Here is a 20,783-nt window from a genome sequence, read left to right as displayed (position 1 = left end):
ATTTGGTTCCTCTGTGCCTGCCTCCATAACCAATTCATCACACACGATTCCGGACCACCTTTAAACCAGCAGAGTTCGGATCTGAGCAAGACAAACAGTAGACTACAAATTCAAAAACACCAGCAACGGTTCTCCTTCAAGATCCTCTGGTCCACGCACGCAGCAATGCGCCGGCAGCTAACCTCTCTACAGTCAGACCTGCCTCAGCTGAGGGCCACACTCTCTCAGAATTGCAAAGGTCCCCTTCTGTACTATATCCTCAGGAGAATTCATACTCTCAACAAACAGTATTTCAATCCGTCTCAAACATCAAAAACAGTAAGGACAACAAACTTTTACCTATCCACCTCCATAACCAGCGTTCCTCAAACATTCCAGAAAATTCCCCTGGCCTCTGGAACTGCTCGGATGCCATTAGCCATGCAGCTGGTGCAGCCACCACTCCCACGTTGATTGATTATGTCACTTCCACCCCCATCATGGCCGCTTCCGCCCCTCAATTCCTCATTCACGTGACATCACTTCCACCCCTCACATCATCGCTGATGTCACATGCGCAGTGCCTTCCACACCCCCCCCACTGCCGTGTTTGCCACCACTTCCACCCCCACCAAAGCTACTCACCTGCATTCTGCTGACATGCACCCCACAGATCCCACTGTCACCATCCCCACCCCCAGAACCCTGAAGGGAACACCACCCTGCTCATGACTCCACCCCCATTCCCCCCACCACCACACCCACTTCAGTTACAGGGTCCGCCCCCACTCCAAGCTCCAAGCTCCAAGCTCCCAGCCCTGCCGAGTTTTCACCATCCCCCCAGACCTCCCCCTCACTGAGGACGAACGATCAGTCCTTAGTAAAGGACTTACCTTCATTCCCCTCCGCCCATGCATCAATGAATTTAATACACGCCGTGATGTTGAACACTTCTTCCGCCGCCTCAGAGCTTACTTTCACAATCAGGACACCTGCCCACCTTCAGAGGACCCCTTCGCCCACCTCCAACACACTCCATCCACCTGGACACCCCGTGCTGGCCTATTACCCGCCCTCGACCTCTTCATTTCCAACTGCTGCTGGGGCTTTAACCGCCTCAACCTATCTACCTCCCTCCCCCACTCCAACCTCTCACCCTCACAATGCGCTGCCCTCCACTTCCTCTGCTCCAATCCTGACCTCACCATCAAGCCAGCAGATAAAGGGGGTGCAGTGGTAGTCTGGCGCACTGACCTCTACACCGCTGAAGCCAGACGCCAACTCGAGGACACCTCTTCCTACCACCCTCTCGACCATGACCCCACCACCCCTCCCCCCCACAACCAAACCACCATCTTCCAGACCATACAGAACTTTATCACCTCAGGAGATCTCCCACCCACAGCTTCCAACCTCATAGTCCGGGAACCCCGTACTGCCTGGTTCTACCTCCTTCCCAAGATCCACAAGCCTGACCACCCTGGCTGACTCAGTCTCAACATAATCCTGCCCCACTGAACTCATCTCTACCTACCTCGACACTGTCCTATCCCCCTAGTCCAGGAACTCTCCACATACGTTCGAGACACCACCTTCTCCACCTCCACCAAGACTTCCGTTTCCCCGGCTCCCAATGCCTTATCTTCACCATGGATATCCAGTGTCTCTACACCTCCATCCGCCATGACCAGGGCCTCCAAGCCCTCAGTTTCTTCCTCCCTCGACGTCCCCAACAGTACCCTTCCACCGACACTCTCATTCGTTTGGCCGAACTGGTCCTCACCCTTAACAATTTCTCCTTCGAAACCTCCCTCTTCCTCCAGACCAAAGGGGTAGCCATGGGCACCCGTATGGGCCCCAGCTATGCCTGTCTCTTTGTTGGCTACGTAGAACAGTTGATCTTCCGTAATTACACCGGCACTAGTCCCCATCTCTTCCTCCGCTACAGTGATGACTGCATTGGCGTTACCTCGTGATCCCGTGAGGAGGTTGAGCAATTCATCCAATTCACCAACACATTCTACCCTGACCTTAAATCTACCTGGACCATCTCTGACACCTCCCTCCCCTTCCTGGACCACTCCATCTCCATTAATGACAACCGACTTGACACAGTCATTTTTTACAAACACTCAGATTCCCACAGCTACCTGGATTACACCTCTTCCCACCCTACCTCTTGCAAAAATGCCATCCTGTATTCCCAATTCCTCCGCCGTATCTGCTCCCAGGAGGACCAGTTCCACCACAGAACACACCAGATGGCCTCTTTCTTTAGAGGCTGCAATTTCCCTTCCCACATGGTTAAAGATGCCCTCCAACGCATCTCGGTCCACATCCCACACCACCGCCCTCAGATCCCACCCCTCCAACCGTAACAAGGACAGAACCCCCTGGTGCTCACCTTCCACCCTACCAACCTTCGCATAAACCAAATCATCCGCCGACATTTCCACCACCTCCAAACGGACCCCACCACCAGGGATATATTTCCCTCCCCATCCCTTTCCACCTTCCGCAAAGACCGTTCTCTCCGTGACTACCTGATCAGGTCCACACCCCCCAACTACCCACCTTCCCCTGCCACCACAGGAATTGCAAAACCTGCGCCCACACCTCCTCCCTCACCTCCATCCAAGGCCCTAAAGGAGCCTTCCATATCCATCAAAGTTTCACCTGCACATCTACCAATATCATTTATTGTATTCGTTGCTCCCGATGCGGTTTCCTCTACATTGAGGAGACTGGATGCTTCCTAGCAGAGTGCTTCAGGGAACATCTCTGGGACACCCGCACCAATCAACCACACCGCCCTGTGGCCCAACATTTCAACTCCCCCTCCCACTCTGCCAAGGCCATGGAGGTCCTGGGCCTCCTTCACCGCCGCTCCCTCACCATCTGATGCCTGGAGGAAGAACGCCTCATCTTCCGCCTCGGAACACTTCAACCCCAGGGCATCAATGTGGACTTCAACAGTTTCCTCATTTCCCCTTCCCCCACCTCACCCCAGTTCCAAACTTCCAGCTCAGCACTGTCCCCATAACTTGTCCTACCTGCCTATCTTCTTTTCCACCTATCCATTCCACCCTCCTCTCTGGCCTATCACCTTCATGCCACCCCCATCCACCCACTGTACTCTTTGCTAACTTCCCCACCCTCCTCCCTGACCCATCGCCTTCATCCCCACCCCAACTCACCTATTGTACTCTATGCTACTTTCTCCCCACTTTCCTCTCATTTATCTCTCCACCCTTCAGGCACTCTGCCTGTATTCCTGATGAAGGGCTTTTGCCCGAAAAGTCGATTTTCCTGCTGCTCGAATGCTGCCTGAACTGCTGTGCTTTTCCAGCACCACTAATCCAGATCTCAACATCTCAGTACAGTTCATAATTCCCAATGCTTTACTACATAAAACTAAATTAACAGGATCTGGTCGACTTAAGATTTAAATATGATCTAACCAGCTTTATTTAAACAGTATACAGGACTTAAAAAGAGCAGTAAAGTGAAGGTTCAAGTAAATCCTGGAACATACCATGGCTATGAACCGACCTATGAACCGGAAGTACTTCAGATGGTCTGGGTTGATGTAAGATGCTGGGTTTATTTGCAAGCAATAATTTTCCTTCCCAGCATACTCAAAGAGGCAATACATTGGGTTCAAAACTTCATGGGAAAGTAGAAAGAACCATTCTCTATTTAAAACAAAATGAATATTAGATAACACTGGTAGCAAGATTTCAGTCATTTTCAACATATAATCTGATCCATTTTTAAAGCCAAATCACTGGACCAAATAGAACTGTGCTTGATCAAATAGTAGTCTAACTTCATTAAATATTCTACAACAGCAGCAAATCCAAACTGCATTCTGGGGTAAACTTTTGTTTGCTCAATTTTAAACATGACAAAATGTTTTAACTTGAATTAAGATCAGTTATTTGTATAGTCAGAACAGTTGCTAATCATGTTTCATTATTGAAAATAATTTACAGCTTGGTCAGAAATCTCTTGTTCTCCTTAATCTTCTCATTTCTTTTTGCCTGAAATCACTGACTGCTCACGGAGGTGCAGTCCCATGGGCACATTATGGTTATAACATACTCAAAAGGCTATTATTCCTGAGAGATATTGACAGTGAAGGCTGACTGGCCATTTCAGCACTACAGGTATCACAACAGTGGCCACACAACAGAATATCACATATCTCCAGCAAAGGACACTGAACAGCAATACCATGTGGCCTTGGTTGATGCATATTTTGAAAATGAGGATCAGTTCACGCAATACAGATTGGGGACTGAACCAGAGACCTTTCTGGTCTACCTGGTACAGTTGCCGGCTATATCATTTACCAAACGGGGAGAATTTATAAATGTCATTTTAATGCTTACTTGTCATAGAATAATAAGTATGAATCTCTTCTCCCAGAGTGGAGGGGTCAATTATTGGGGTGGGGGAGGTTGGGGCTGGACAAGAGATGTACAAGTCAAGTTTTCCATTCAAAGGGTGATGTGTGCTAGGAACACGTTGCCAGAGGTGGTGGTGGAAGCAGACAACAGCAGCATTCAAGAAATACCTGGATGAATACATGAATAGGAAGGGAATAGAGGGATATGGATCCTGTAAGTGAAGACAGTTTGAGTATGGAAGCTCAAAATGTGTTGGCTCAGACTTGGAGGGCCAAAGGGCTGTCCCTGTAGTGCACTGTTCTTTATATGGATAGCTGCTGCCTCTCCCATCAATATTCCAGCTGCTGGGTAATCGTTGGTAGCAAAAATGGAAACAGCTTACTTTTGAGAGCCTAGCTGAGATTGGGAACATGACATTTATAAGTTTAGTTCAATTACGAACCAAAAATGAATTTGAGTGGAAGTAGAGGACATAACTGAGGTATTAAAGGAGCACTGTGCAGTTATCTTCACGAAAAATGAGGATTAGATTAGATTAGATTACTTACAGTGTGGAAACAGGCCCTTTGGTCCAACATGCTCACAAATAACCCTCCAAAGAGCAATCCACCCAGACCCATTTCCCCTACATCTAACACTACGGGCAATTTAGCATGGCCAATTCATCTGACCTGCACATTTTTAGACTGTGGGAGGAAACCGGAGCACTCGGAGGAAACCCATGCAGACATGGGGAGAATGTGCAAACTCCACACAGACAGTTGCCTGAGGCTGGAATTGAACGTGGGTATCTGGCGCTGTGAGGCAATCGTGCTAACCACTGTGCCGCCCCATGCTGCTAATGTCACCGTATAAAGGAAACAGTATAGAATAAAAGTTGGCTGCACACAGAACAGGAAAGTCATCTGGCCTAGAAAGGAAGCACCCCAGATTGCAAAGGGAATTAAGGCTGAAAATTGTTCGAGCTTCTGACCGCAATCTTCCAGAGAAATTAGGGGTGGTGCCAGAGGATTGCAGAGCTCTGTATGTAATACTAGTGTGCCAAGAAAGGCACACCCACCAACTTCAGGCTTACCAACCTAATGTCAGTTGTGTGAGAACTGATAGAAGAAACACGAATCAAAAACAAAATTAATTGTCATTTGGCAAAGTACAGCCTAAGAAACGAAAGACTGCATGGACTTGTTAAACGCATAACATGTTTGACTAACCTGATTGGGTTATTTTATGCAACATATTGATGAATGTAGTGCAGTTAATAATGTGCTTACAGACTGCTACAGACCACATGATGGATTTGTTTGCAAAATTAAAGCCCACAGGATTAAATGGACATTAACAACTACAAAACTGGAGAAAACAGTCACCAAACGGTTGTTTTTCAAAAGTAAAGAAAATACACAATGGTGTTCCCTGGGGTTGATGTGGAGGCCACTGCTCCTCCTGACACTTATAAATAGCCTGGGCTTACGTATATAGATTATGTTTTCAAGGCTTGCAGATGATCTGAAACCTGAAAATTAGGATGATGGCAATTGGCTAGGAAGACATGACTGGTAATGGGAAGGCACGTGGTTACTGAAACTTAACATAGAGAAGTAATATATGGTGGTAGGGAGGAGGAGGCAGCAAAATTAACTAAATTACAATTTTAAAGTGGGGAGGAACAGAGATACTTGGAGCTGCAGACATTTAAAGATGGAAGACTATTTGGTAGTTCTGTTAAATCAGAATATAGGATGTTGGATTTAGTAATAAATCAAGTACAAAAACATGGCACTTTGCAAAGAGCAAAATTAAGTTATGGTATTTTAAAAACACTAGTTAAGCCTTGGCTAAGGTATGATGTTCAGTTTTGGACAGCATATGATTAGAAAAAAATCACGGGCTTAGTGAGGGTACAGAATAGATTTACTAGAACAGTATCAGGGATGACAGACTGTGCAGAGACCAGAAAACTGGAGGCTTTCGGAATCAAGCAGAGAAGGCTAAAAGGAAATTAAATGGAACTTAAGGCAACTTTTTAAAGAGTAAATCAAAAGAAATGTTTACCGGTGGTAGAAGCATTGAAAACCAAAGTGCACAGATTTAAGCCGATTTCCAAAAAACCCAGAAGGTATAAAAGGAGAGACACTGCATGAAGGTCACGGAGGGATTGCTAACAATAACTTCCAAAAAGGAACTCGATAAATACATAAAGGGGAAACACCTGAAGAGCCACGGGAAAGACATGAGCGGGACTAATTGTATAAGGTTTGCGAAAAAGTGTGGCAGAGGCACCATAGGCTTCATTCTATGCTGCATCATTCTATGGCTCTGTACTAAATAAATGTTTTCGTGCATTCAGCACAATTGCTGCTTTGAATCAGCTGATCTGCAAAATGAAAACACTTACCTTGCTACACCTCCATAATCTAAGCCTTCCTCTCCTGGAAAAATGATCCACAATCGTCGTCGCAAATCTTGAGGGTTGAAGCTCATAATCTGAAGCACAAAGCAAAAGTTAATCAGAGAACATTTTAGTTAGTCTGAGGCAGAATCACTTATTTCCCAACAAACAAGTTAAACTGCATGTCTCCAATGACAGGTTAACTGCACTTAGCAACAACAAGGACAAAATTTCTTGCATACGTCATTATAATCACTCAAGAGATCACAAAACAACTTTTACAATCTTGGCAATGTCATTTGCAAGTTCAAGTTTTCTGAACTGAAGTTTCAGCAGATGCCTTTACGTGTTAGGGTCCATCTTAATGAGTTCTGATGTTCTACGCCCAATGTTTCATTTATCCTCCTTCTCTTATTACTAGACAAAACACAAAGTTCTTTCTTCTTCAAGTCTCCCCTACACCACTGTCCGAGATACAGGAAAGATTCTCACAAATGTCCATAGTGTTAAGGGTTTAGATGGAGAGAAATTTGTTAAGTGTGTACAAGAAAATGTTCTGGTTCAGTATGTACATATATCTACTACAGAAGGTGCAAAACTTGACCTACTCTTAACAAATAAGGTAGGGCAGGTGATTGAGGTGTCAGTGGGGGAGCACTTTGGGGCCAGTGACCTTAATTGTATTTGTTTTAAAATAGTGATGAAAATGATTAGACCAGGTTTAAAAGTTGAAGTTCTGAATTGGAGGAAGGCTAATTTTGACAGTATTAGGCAAGAACTTTCAAAAGCTGATTAGGAGCAGATTTTCACAGGTAAAGGGACAGCTGGAAAATGGGAAGCTTTCAAAAATCAGATAATGAGGGTGCTGAGACAGCATATTCACCTGATAGGGTGAGAGGAAGGGCTGGTAGGTACAGGGAATGCTGGATAACAAGAGAAATTGAGGGTTTGGTTAAGAAAAAGAAGGAAAAGACAGGAGAGATCAAGAGAATCCTGAGAAGAATATAAAGGCAGTAGGAGTACACTTAAGAGGAAACTCAGGAAGGCAACAAGGGGACATGAGATAGCTTTGGCAAATACTGTTAAGGAGAATCCAAAGGGTTGTTATAAATACATTAAGGACACAAGGGTAATGAGGGACAGAATAGGGCACCTCAAAAGATCAGCAAGGCAGCCTATGCGTGGAGCAGCAGATGGGGGAAATACTAAATGAGTATTTCTCATCAGTGTTTACTGTGGAGAAGGACATGGAAGATATAGAATGTGGGGAAATAGATGGTGACATCTTGAAAAAATGTCCATATCACAGAGGAGGAAGTGCTGGATGTCTTGAAACGCATAGAGGTGGATGAATCCCCAGGACCTGATCAGGTGTACCCAAGAACTGTATGGGAAGCTAGGGAAGTGATTGCTGGGCCCCTTGTTGAGATATTTGTATCATCGATAGTCACATGTGAAGTGCCTAAAAACTGGAGGCTGGTTAACATGGTACCAGTATTTAAGAAAGGTGGTAACGAAAAGTCAAGGGACTACAGACAGGTGAGCCTGACATTGTTGGTGAGCAGGTTGTTAGAGGAAATCCGGAGGGATAGGATGTACATGTATTTAGAAAGGCAGGACTGATTAGGGATAGTCAACATGGCTTTGAGCGCGGGAAATCATGTTTCATGAACTTGATTGAGTTTTTTGAGGAAGTAACAAACAGTATTGGTGAGGGCAGAGTGGGAGATGTGATCTATATGAACTTCAGTAAGGACATTCGACAAGATTCCTCATGGGAGGTTAGCAAGGTTAGATCTCATGGAATGCAGGGAGAACTAGTGGAGGGTTGCTTTTCAGACTGGAGGTCTGTGACCAGTGGAGTGCCACAAGGATTTGTGCGAGGTCCACTGCTTTTCGTCATTCATATAAATGATTTGGATGTAAACATAGAAGGTACAGTTACTAAGTTTGCAGATGACACCAAAATTGGAGGTGTAGTCTACAGTGAAGAAGGCTACCTCACAGTACAACAGGATCTTGATCAGATGTGCCAATGGGTTGAGGTATGGCAGATGGAGTTTAATTTAGATAAACGTGAGGTGCTGCATTTTGGAAAAGTAAATCAGAGCAGGACTTGTACACTTAATGGTAAGGTCCTAGGGAGCATTGCTGAACAAAGACCTTGGAGTGCAGGTTCATAGCTCCTTGAAAGTAGAGTTGCAAGTAGATAGGATAGTGAAAGTGGCGTTTGGTATGCTTTCCTTTATTGGTCAGAGGATTGAGTACAGGAGTTGGGAGGTCATGTTGTGGCTGTACAGGACATTGGTTAGACCACTGTTGGAACATCGCGTGCAATTCTGGTCTCCCTCCTATTGGAAGGACGTTATGAAACTTGAAAGGATTCAGAAAAGATTTACAAGGATGTTACCAGGTTTGAAGGGTTTGAGCTACAGGGAGAGGCTGAATAGGCTGGGGCTGTTTACCCTGGAGAGTTGGAGGCTGAGGGGTGACTTATCGAGGTTTATACAATCATGAGGGGCATGGATAGAGTAAATATCCATGGTGGTGGTGGAGTCCAGAACTAGAGGGTGCAGGTTTCAGGTGAGGTGGGGGGGGAAGAAGAGATATAAAAGGGACCTAATGGGCAATTGTTTCACGCAGAGGGTGGTACGTTAATGGAATGAGCTCCCAGAGGAAGTCGTGGAGGCTGGTACAATTGCAGCATTTAAAAAGGCATCTGGATGGGTATATGAATTTGAAGGGTTTAGAAGGATATAGGCCAAGTACTGACAAATGGGATTAGAATAGGTAAGAAAATCTGTTTGTCATGAGTGAGTTGGACCGAAGGGTCTGTTTCCACGCTGTACACCTCTAGGACTGTGGACAATTTTGAGTTCAGCTATTGTGTCAGGAAATAAAAATAAATGAGGGTGAGCAAACTTTATATTATCATTTATATCTTGGTGGTCTAGTGGAAGGGAGGGGCCTGGATCCAGATCCATTGCCTATCATTCCATTAAGATTAAATTATTTATATCTCTCTGTCCAACCCAAACAAATTACCTGCTGAAACGAGTCCTCAAATAAGGTTTTCCTTGAAACAGTTATCTTGATGTGCTGAGGTGCAGCCAGTTGCTAGAAAACAAAGCAATTCCATGATATATTAAATATTCATTCCTCTAAAAATGCAATCCTGGAATGTCTAATGGCTCGCCAATTAAGCCTTTGCAAAACCTTGGATAAATGATTAAAGAGCCATTCCACTGTTCAAGCAATTTTTCCACCACCTTTTTGATGAATATACTGCAGTGAAATGGAAGAATACTCACTGGTGTTCTGGACCAGACCAAACCCCCTCAAAATATATTAAGATCGCCTAAATCCCCCTCCCTTTTTCTTATTTTAAAGGTGACTGTAAGGCATTGCTTTACAGAATCAATTCGATTGGTCAAACTACTCAATGTTAAGTAAAATACACTATTTTGTCTGAATTTTAACTGGAGTATAAAAATAAAGAGAAAATTGGCTTCGAGCATAAGCATTCCTCATGAAGAGCTTATGCTTGAAACGTCAACTCTCCTGATTCTCGCATGTTGCTTAACCAGCTGTGCTTTTCGAGCACCACACTTTGAAACTACTCAACACCTTTGTCCTAAGCTTTCTTCATTTAAAAAAAAAGAACAGAATACACCTCTTAAATCCACAGTAATGTCACACTGGATTGAATGAAACACTGCTTACCTGACACCAGAACCTGAAATAAGAAACTTTGGATCTGAAATCACGCACATATGCTATGTTTGGACCATTTGACCTGAAAAACATAAGGTTGGGAACATGGTAGTGGGGAAATGGTAGACCAGAGAAGAAAAAAAATTATAGTTTGCAAGATTCAAAATGTAAGAATAGTTTCTTTGGAGTTACACAAGTACATTTAAAATGTATTAATGCTTGTACTCCATCTGCCAGTCACCTCTAGCTAATACACAGCACATTAACAGGTCATTGAACATAACATCCCAAACCAGATTTCATTCACCCTATTTGGACAGATACTGTGCTCAGCAGAGGGTGAAATTAAACAGGATTCTAAATACAATTTTTGTACAACCTAAACAATGTAAATTTGCTCTGCACAAGAAAACACTTATCTAATCAGTATCCAGGCTAGTATCTCAGAAGCAGAGATTGTGTGAACCAGAAACATGATGCACCCTTAAGAGCAATTAATCATAAACAACAATACCTACAGACTGGATCAATTGATAAATTAGTTCTTCTGTGATGCAGCACTGATATAGCCTACAATTCTAGATTATAAGGGCTCTTGCGGCACAGTGGCAGTGTTCCTACCTCTGGGCATGAAAGCCTGGGTCCAAGTCCCACCTGCTCCAGAGGAGTGTCATATAGATCTGCACAGGTTAATTACAAAATCTACAACGTCTAGTAGGAAGATCAGAAATTTGAGGCACAGTCCCTGGGCACAGAAACACAGCCAAAACAGAATCCCTACCACCTTTCCATTCAGTCAGTTAGGTATTGGATAAGCCTTCAGCAGCCTGTTGAAGCAAAGAACCACACTACAATCTCAACCTTTAGCACAGAATTGTAGGAAAACTAAACTATTCTGTCAACTCAAGCATGCAACCTTAAAATTATAGAAACATTTACACTCTGTTCATGACAAAAACACTGTTAGCAATGAATATGCTCAGATCAGAGTTCTTTTTCCATGTAGGATGAAACTTTCTTGGAAGATGTTGCAGTACCAATGTGATTATTTCATTTGTCATTTTATGTTTACTTACAGTCCAAGACATCCCAATTATGAACAATCTGCACTCTGGTCTTATATAAACTCAATTTATATGGTCCTTAACACAGCAAATTATCTTGCTTCATGGACGTTCCTTTATTTTGGAATGCAATGACCTATGCAAGTCAACCTGGCAGCCAATGTACACTAACAATAGCCCATAAACAGTAAGATTAATGACTAGTTGATATGATTTTTCTGGCAATACATATTGTGGGAGAAGTCATGGATAGGACACCATGAGAATTCTGTGTATTTATTTTCAAATACTAGTACAAGGTCTTTGAACAGAAGATTGAATTGGCAGATAGGATAGTAACTCAAGGTTTCACGTGGAGGACTCTTTCAGGACCAATCTGAGCTAGATTGGACAGTAATATTATTCTACCCAGTCCACCACTCATTGCTAATAACTACTGCTCAACAATCATAATTTATTTCACTTTAAAAACGTATAAAATCAAATTTTAAATGCTTACAGTGCTGACTTTCCGGTGCGTGGGTCAATGTAAGTTGTTGTTCGTCTGTTATGATCTACAAAGTATGGAACGCCATCAACTGTAAAGCGCATTTCCCATCCATCCGGTAAGGGTTTCTCGTTGAGAGTGCTACAAGAATGAGTAAATATGAAAGGCTCTTCAGTCATACCAGACTCAAAATTTTAACTGTTTTCTTTTCCACAAATGCTGCCAGAGGTGCTGAGTTTCTCCGGCATTCTCTGAAATTGGTATTAATGATACTCTCTTAAAATATAGATCCTGTAAATAATAAATGAAAGTTATCAAAATCCAGCTCGTCTTTCAGACCATCCTCACTCCTCTGGTTCGTGGAATAACTAGTCTATTTAAAAACTTTAACATAAAAGGTGAAAGGTTTGTGTAAAGATTTGTAGCTCAGGTGCCGGTTGAATTTGTTGTGGGTATTTTTTGTGAAGTTGGCTTTCAGACATTTTGCCCCTTTCTAGGTGACATCCTCAGTGCTGTTCAGCCTCCTGTATTGTGTCAGTTGGAATTTATTTGGTTTCGTTCCTGCTGCTTCTGGTTGCCAGTTTTGTTTCCAGCCAGACTTCTCCAACCACTGATTCACGATAGCACATAAGCTGACAGCAATGCTCAGACAACAATTCATCAGAACAGAAGACCCAATAGCCTTCGTGTTTAGGACAAACGTGACGAACAAGACTCTACAGAGACTGCAGGAAACACTGCATAGGACAAACAGGCAGACAATTTGCGATCCGCATTCATTAACATCAACTAGCCACTAAACACCACGACCAGCTGTCCCTAGTAGCTATACACACAGACGACAAGGACCACATATTTGACTGGGAGAACACAACAATAATAGGACAAGCCAAACAGATGACAGCCAGAGAATTTCTAGAAGCATGGTACTTATCCATGAACTCCATCAATTAACACTGACCTGGACCCAATATACCGAACACTGCAACAACCAACAAGCAGCAGGAACGAAACCAAATAAATACCAACCAACAGTACAACAGCAGTTCAGAGGAGGCTCCAAAGCACTGAGGATATCACCTAGAAAGGAGACGAAATGTCTGCAAACCGACTTCCCAGCTCAGCGAACATACCAGCAATAACTATAAAAGGTGAAAGCCTAATATTTTTTGTTAAAACACATTTTTAACAAGTGAACACTAAATATGAAAACACTGATTTTGGTGAACCACAAACTTCAATCCACTCTCAGCTCAAGTTATTATCTTATGTCATTTCATCAGGATCAGTCCATAAATTTAATCCATACAGTTTCTTTCAGAAAGAAAGAGAACAGTATATTAAGGATTCATTCACACCTTCGTCTCGGGACAAAGGCAAACATTTGACTATGGATTTATCATAAAAACCTTAAAACTCTCAAACAGCAACCACTGAAAACTACCCACATAAACAGAAACTGTTGCAAACCTAGATACCACATAGCACAGCATCTCAAGACACATTCAATTAATTCAAAACAATTCATGACCTAACCAACAAACTATTTTACTTAAGGATTATTTATCATGCAGATTAGATGATTTCAGGCATACAAGACAGGAAACTGCAGCTTCAACGGGTAGTCTCATACATAGTTGAATAAATACTGGGGCTTTCAGCTAACTTCTTCCCAATATTATTTCTCTTCGGTTTCCTACTGGTTTTCTCCACTCCTTCCCAAATGCATCATGCCTCTTGCTAGGGTATGGCACTACAGGTTAGTCAACAGCTTTAATGTTATAAATCTTTATCAATTTGTTTTATATTTGGCTCCAGAGCTGTAATAACTTTTTAAAAATATGCTAAAATCAAAAGTGGCACTAATACCTTTATGTTAATAACACAGCAGTCACTGTTGGTACGAAATCAACGATGCAGAATAGTTAACATTCCAAACACAGCTAGCAACAGCCCAAAAACCCAATATGGGACGAAAGAACTTTGTCAATTCTAATGTTGAATTCAATCAGCCATCTCGGCCATTCTTGGCCTGACTTTTGCCCTAAGCAAGGATGTTCAATGACAAGTTTAATTAACAATTTCAACCCATCAGACAGCCAATACCAAGCAGGGATTTGGAAATTAAGGAATTTGAAACAGAATTATACAATCAAGCTTGCTCAATCTGGCACAAGCCACTTTTCCTCTTCAGAAAGGTGTGGATGGAAGGGCAAATTCCAACCTGGCCCAATCAATATAAACTTGGGGACCTCTGGCAGCTTTACAGGCGTGTGCGTGTGCGTGTTCATAATTTCTGGAAGAATGTATGTAGACTTCCACAGCATGTTTTAGACTTGTGACCGACTCTGCATTGTTGGTTCCTCACCTTTTGCATTAAAAAGGACTTAAACTCTGCAAAAAATTGACTCTGGGCAAGTTACTACTCTCAGATGATTTGCTTGACTTAACTTGAAGGGTATTCTTTCAAAGAAAATGACTGCCAGAATTGCAAATAGATTTAATCACTGAAACCCAAAATGCGGTGTGGAAATAAACAAGTCAGTCAGCATCTGCGGATGAGCCGTAGTTCAGATGTGAACAGCCTAGTCTAGCATGTTGATTTGTTCTCTCTTTTTTGGAAGATATCAATGATCTGCTTCATTTTCCACATTTTTGTTGTCACCATCCAAACATATAAATGGGTACTGTATTTGATCTATCAAATTTGAAAGTCTTCTGACTGGCATCAAGGTACCAAAGCATTTTATCACACTGCTTTATACATTACCAAATTTGCTGTTAACTCACAAATGACACCTTTTGCGTATGTGAAGATAAACCGTTCTCACATCCATCCCAACCTGTGTGCAGCCCTCAACCTTACTGACCACTCAATCCCTCCAAACACACTCTACAGACATCCAGCTGGATGGGATTGCCCTCATTTTGTTCCATTCTTATCTAATCAAAGCCAGAAAATCATTTGCAAAAGGTCTGCCTCAGGTGTCTCCCAATAATCCATCCTCAGCACTCGCTATTTGTCATCTAAATGTTGCGACATTATCTGAAAACAGGCTATTACTTTTCACATATATGCTGAAGATACCCAGCTCTACTTCACCACCACCTCTCTTGACTCTTCCACCTTTGCTGAAATGTCATATTGCTATCTGATATCTAGTACTGGACAACCAGCTATTTGCTCCAATTACATATTGGGGAAATTCTGCAGCTACAAATTCCATTCCCCCTTCAAACACTGTTCTTTAGATATGGACTCCATCCTTCTTCCTGGCAAACGCAGTTTGTATTTAAACCAGTCTTTTTACAACCTTGCTGTCACATCTGCCCCCAAGAGATTAGCTTCTGATCTCATATCTGTAACATTAAGACTGTCCATAACAACCCCCCCAAACATTTCTCAATTTAGCCCACCTCAGCTCATCTGTAGCTAAACTTCTCATTCATGTCTTTATTACAAATTGCCTATTCAACTGTATTGCTGGCTCATCTACCACATTTTAACTTTGGTAAACACGAGGTCATTCAATACAGTATAGCCCATGTCTTGCCATTACTAGTCCTGTTCATCCCCCACCTTTGTCCTCGGTGACTTCGTGGCACCCAGTCAATCAACATCTTTTGACTTTAAAATTCTATTCTTGTTTTCAAATCCGCTCCCCCCACCCCCCCACCTCCTTGCCCTTCACTATATCTCTAATCTCCTCCATGCCGACAAATCCGAGAGGCATCTGAGCATCACCAATTCTGGCCTCTCAGACACCCTAATTTTAAACTGTCCATCATGGACAGTTATTTATACCTTTATTTAACAAATGCTAAGCTTTGAAACACCCTCAATACATCTCTCCGCCTCAATATTTTCTTTTAAGATCACATTACAAATTCTATCTTTCTGACCAAGCTTCTGGTGACCTAACATTACCCTGTACTGTTCTATATCATATCATACTTTGTTTTATAATACTTCTGTGAAATATCTTTTTATTTTGTCAAAGGTGCTACATAAATCTAAGTATATTTTATCATTGTTATCACTCTTTAATTCTAAAACTAAGTTAAAACTACAACTTTAACAGGCAAAAGATCAAGGTGGAATGTAGTTTTATAATTCAGATAACAGCAAGAAAACAACAACCTACTCTTAATTGTGAACCCTATGGTTAAGTTACTATGTACTCGACTCTGGCATCCAGTAATCTCTTATTTTCTTTTTACACTTTGAATAGAAGAAAAAAAAATTGAAGTCTAGTACTCACCCCTCTGTCCGAGGATCTTCCCACTGAGTGGTACGGGTTAAGTGGTTTACAAAGTACATTCGACCATTACTGTCTGTTCTCTTTTCTATGAGAATAACAAAGTTTTCAAATTATTAAAAAATGGGGAGCTTGTGCTCCAAATGAACAGAAGTAATCTCCAACTAGTCATAAGCACCATTACTGATTAATGATTGGAAAAGCAATGTGCATAATCTGTTATCTCTGTATGCTTCAGCCTTACTTACCCCATCCAGTTGGTAAGGGGCCAAGTGGGTCAAATTCAGCTGGCACCACCTGTTCGGGATACTGAAAATGAAGACATTACCAATCACGCTTTTCAAAAATATGATTTATGCCAATAAAATCTAACATGTCACTGGGTAAAAATGACAAATCGAAGCCATTACAAGCTCGTCTTAATAGATAATTCAGAACTACACAACACTGTTTTAGAGGTCACAGCGATGCAAATAGAAGGGGCAGTTAGACAGAGGTCATACAGAAGGTCAACTCCAATAAAAATCGTAAAATAATAAAGGGGTCTGGCTTCATTTAAATTAGTATCTGAAACAACATGCCTTTACCTACTGCTGAAAATCTAAAATGTTTTGCTTCATCAACACCCAAATGATTCACACTGGTTCCCTTTGGTGTGAAGTTATTAATTTCAGCTGATACTTTCACTAAGGCCCAGAGTGGAAATGATTGGTTGCCACAGAAGAACAAAATTTCAAATGCAATAAGAGAAGTCACTCTTATCCAACTACATCAACTACTGTATCATGCTAGTGCTGGGCACAGACTGCTTGACATCAGCTGAACAAAACCATCCAGCACACTAACACACAAAGGGAAAGGGCGATCAAGAGACAAATCCCCATAAAGGAGGGGACCATGGTCATACCAACAGATCATGGGAAGTGATAAATAATTAAGCTTCTACTGCAAAATTTAAGCTGATTGTAAGTTTCAGTATACAAATCAATACTTACGACTTTCCATTATTAAAAACATATTTTCACTTAAAAACTGCTGCCAGCCAAGTTGCTTGCTAATCTAACAGTAAAGGCAAATATCAGATTTTAAAGTCAACATGAACAGGGCACCTGGACTAGCAACCTATTCAGTTTGATCAAGGACCCACAGTCCATGGAGAAAAATTCACTCAAGACCATTTTAGTTGATCCATGAAAAATGGAGCCCGTTTTCCAATGAAACATCTACAAACATAAATAAACATACGGACTGAGGGGGATACCAACGAGTACAAGCCCAACTTGCACAACCTCTCATGAGAAAATCCCTCCATACCCTAGTGAATGTTCGCTAGGTAGCCTCCGATGCCAGTATATCTTTCCTTAGATAAGGAGACCTATACTGTGGTCTGACCACTGCCTAGCAGTTTTAGCAACACTTCCCTATTTTTAGCACAATACTTATTACTTACTGGGAAAAAAAAACTTAAATTGGCAAAAAAAAATTCCCTTTCACAAAACAAGTTGTATCTGCCTGATTACCTTGAACGTTAATGTGTCCTGCTGTAACTGTTTTAAAAATAGTTTCATGTTTTCCCTGACAGATGGCAAGCTAATTGGTCTGTAGTTTGTGACCTTCTGCCTCACTACTTTTTAGAATAAAAGGAGTAACGTTGACATCCCATTGTTTATAAAATACAGATATATCCATTTAAAGTAATGGTTAAAGAATCTATCAGATATGTTTAAGGGAGAAACAAGTAATGTTGGATTGAGGTGAACACATTTTTCAAAAGGTGCCGAAATCACAATGTTGATTTTCTACACATTAGATTTCTGGTCCTTCCTTTTAAAAGTCAAAAAGTTAGTTAGTAGGTTGGTTACCGAATAAATAAACCTCTGGTTGAACTGCTGCATGGCTCCCTGTAGCTGATTTCTCTGTGACTGCCACTGCTCAAAGTTCCTGACTGATTCCACTGTGGGCCGCTGCCACGTGGTCGTCCTGGTAATGTGGTCAACATAATAAATCCTGTGCCTCTCATCGACCCTCCGTTCCCAGCTGTCAGAAAAGAATTGGGGAGAACGTGGTTAATGACAGATTATTCTTCATTCCAGCAGTGCTACCAAGCAGTGTTGGATAGTAATCTCTATTATTTCCAGATGTGAAGTTGGTTTTAGTGATAATATTGTAATAATGGTCATTGTAATGCTTGACATAGGCATTATGTATTAGGGGGATATACAACAGAACAAGCATTTACTGATAGTAATACAGAATAGTAATTGATTATTAGTCCTGTTGAGATAACAGACATGTTTTCAGGTACATCAGCTCGGGAAGGAGAGCCAAGATTAAGAGTTGCTACCTAGGAAACAGTGATAATTCATACCTAACAGATAAAATCATACGTGCACTGCCCTGGAGAAACAAGCTTCATGTGTGGCCTCATGGAAAAATAAGTAGATAGATCAAAGAGATATTGGAATTATTTTTTAATGCTGAAGCTACTTTTGTATTAAGTGGCACAAAAAAGCTTATGGGGTTCACGGTGAATGGTTTGGACTTTAAAAACAGACCAGAGACTGTGGTTGAGTGTTTCCATGGTTACACAATTCTCTCCAGGAATTCAACAATGTCATTTCCAAACACATTCTACAATAGCACAATTAGGATGTATTATATAACGGTGTGGCACAAGGATGATAAACTGAATGATTTAGCACAGAACCAGGCCACTATGAACATGTATCAAATTCTATTTGATAAAGCAATGAGAGAGAGGAGTACACCACATGCAGAAAATAGCTAGCCACTTGGATTAGGAGTCCGTCAAATACCACAAGGCATGAGGATTGCAGAAGGTGATTACAGTGAATATGCGTGTCATCCAAAATAAAATATTAAAAATAAATAATGATGCATCTGACTAGTCCAATGGCTCAGATGTGAAGGAAAACGTAAAGGTAAAGTTGTGATAATCCTACTGAGCCAAAGGGTTGCCAGACAGACAACCATGAGCAATTTAATCTGAGATTGTCAGGCAAGAGATGTTGAGAAGGACAGTACTTCAAAGCAACCTCAGCCAGTGTAAAGTACTTTGCCTCTGCACCCTACAGCTGAGGACAGACCCAGATTCAATGCTGGGAACGACATTTAGTTAACAAGTGTTAGTTAGGTTACGTACAAGATCCTGAAGGGGCTTAACAGGTCAGGCACGGAAAGATGTTTTCACTGGTGGGGGAATCTGGGACAAGGTCTCCAGATAAGGGACTGATCATTTAGGACTGAGATGAGGAGAAATTTCTTCAAAGGGTTGTGAATTTTGGAATTCCCTACCCCACAGGATTATGAATTCTCTATCATCGAGTACAGCTAAGGCTGGCATAGACATATGTTCATCTCTGAGTCAGGGAAAATGGGAACAGAGAAATGTGGAGTTGAAGTTCAAGATCAGTCACGATCCTGGAGAATGCTGGATCAGGTCAATGGGTCACATGGTTTCTTCCTGTTCCAATTTCTTGTATTTGGAGGTAAAAGAAAATGCACTGGTTTAGGCCACTAGGATATTAAAAAGGGACAATCATTATACATATTCTTAAATCACTATCCAGTGATCTCCATTAGAGCAAGGAAAGTGACTTGACTGTGACCTGTCTCACCATTTGTGACCAGTGGTACTGGAATCCTGCTCAAACCTTCACTGACAAGTTTTGGAAAAGAAATATGTTTCCTCGGAGAAAACTTCACCTTCCACTGAAAGTCCTGTAAAAAGCTACCAAAAACCCAGGGAAATTACACCTGAAGCAACTATGTTGAAGAAGACATGAGAAAATTACTTTAGTCATCTGTTTCATTATCATCCTGTGAAAGAAAACTGATTGACTTAAATAGTTACTCAGAGAACTGCTATTTACTAATGAGCATTTCAAATTTGATGTGTGATCCACTTACCCTGGAGGCAATGGCTGTGGTCTTTCCCACGTTGTTCGTTTTTCAATGTGATCTACAAAATACAATCTGCCATGCTGATCGACCCTCTGCTCCCAGCTTTTGGAAAGAAAGTAAAATATGGGGTAATACTAACAGAGAGAAGCAGCACATGAACAAAAAAAAACCTACATTTCACTCTCTGCCTTCCACCCTGGTACCATGAAAGGGGAATGCTGTTTGCATAGCCTCCTTAACTCCATTTAAGACAGATTCAGGATTAGTGGTGCTGGAAGAGCACAGCAGTTCAGGCAGCATGCAAGTAGCTTCGAAATCGACGTTTCGGGCAAAAGCCCTTCATCAGGAATAAAGGCAGTGAGCTTGAAGCGTGGAGAGATAAGCTCGAGGAGGGTTGGGGTGGGGAGAAAGTAGCATAGAGTACAATGGGTGAGTGGGGGAGGGGATGAAGGTGATAGGTCAAGGAGGAGAGGGTGGAGTGGATAGGTGGAAAAGAAGATAGGCAGGTAGGACAAGTCCGGGCAAGTCAAGGGGACAGTTACTGAGCTGGAAGTT

General features: G+C 42.0%; 1 protein-coding gene across 1 annotated transcript in view; it reads right to left on the bottom strand.

Moving 5' to 3' along the window:
- LOC140462869 (E3 ubiquitin-protein ligase Itchy-like) overlaps positions 1–20,783 on the bottom strand; it is a 107,128-nt gene that overhangs the window by 26,196 nt on the left and 60,149 nt on the right. The window contains exons 10-18 of the mRNA XM_072556272.1: positions 20,235–20,330; positions 18,167–18,341; positions 16,553–16,613; positions 16,308–16,392; positions 12,058–12,186; positions 10,504–10,576; positions 9,826–9,897; positions 6,787–6,875; positions 3,515–3,674 (exon numbers count right to left, since the gene is read on the bottom strand). Of these exons, the coding sequence (XP_072412373.1) occupies positions 3,515–3,674; positions 6,787–6,875; positions 9,826–9,897; positions 10,504–10,576; positions 12,058–12,186; positions 16,308–16,392; positions 16,553–16,613; positions 18,167–18,341; positions 20,235–20,330 (940 nt within the window). The remainder of the gene's footprint in view (positions 1–3,514; positions 3,675–6,786; positions 6,876–9,825; positions 9,898–10,503; positions 10,577–12,057; positions 12,187–16,307; positions 16,393–16,552; positions 16,614–18,166; positions 18,342–20,234; positions 20,331–20,783) is intronic.

This window comes from Chiloscyllium punctatum, chromosome 37 (assembly GCF_047496795.1).
Source record: "Chiloscyllium punctatum isolate Juve2018m chromosome 37, sChiPun1.3, whole genome shotgun sequence".
Taxonomy (NCBI): domain Eukaryota; kingdom Metazoa; phylum Chordata; class Chondrichthyes; order Orectolobiformes; family Hemiscylliidae; genus Chiloscyllium; species Chiloscyllium punctatum.
Note: the sequence above shows the minus strand (reverse complement) of the source record. Positions and strands in the feature narration are given on the sequence as shown.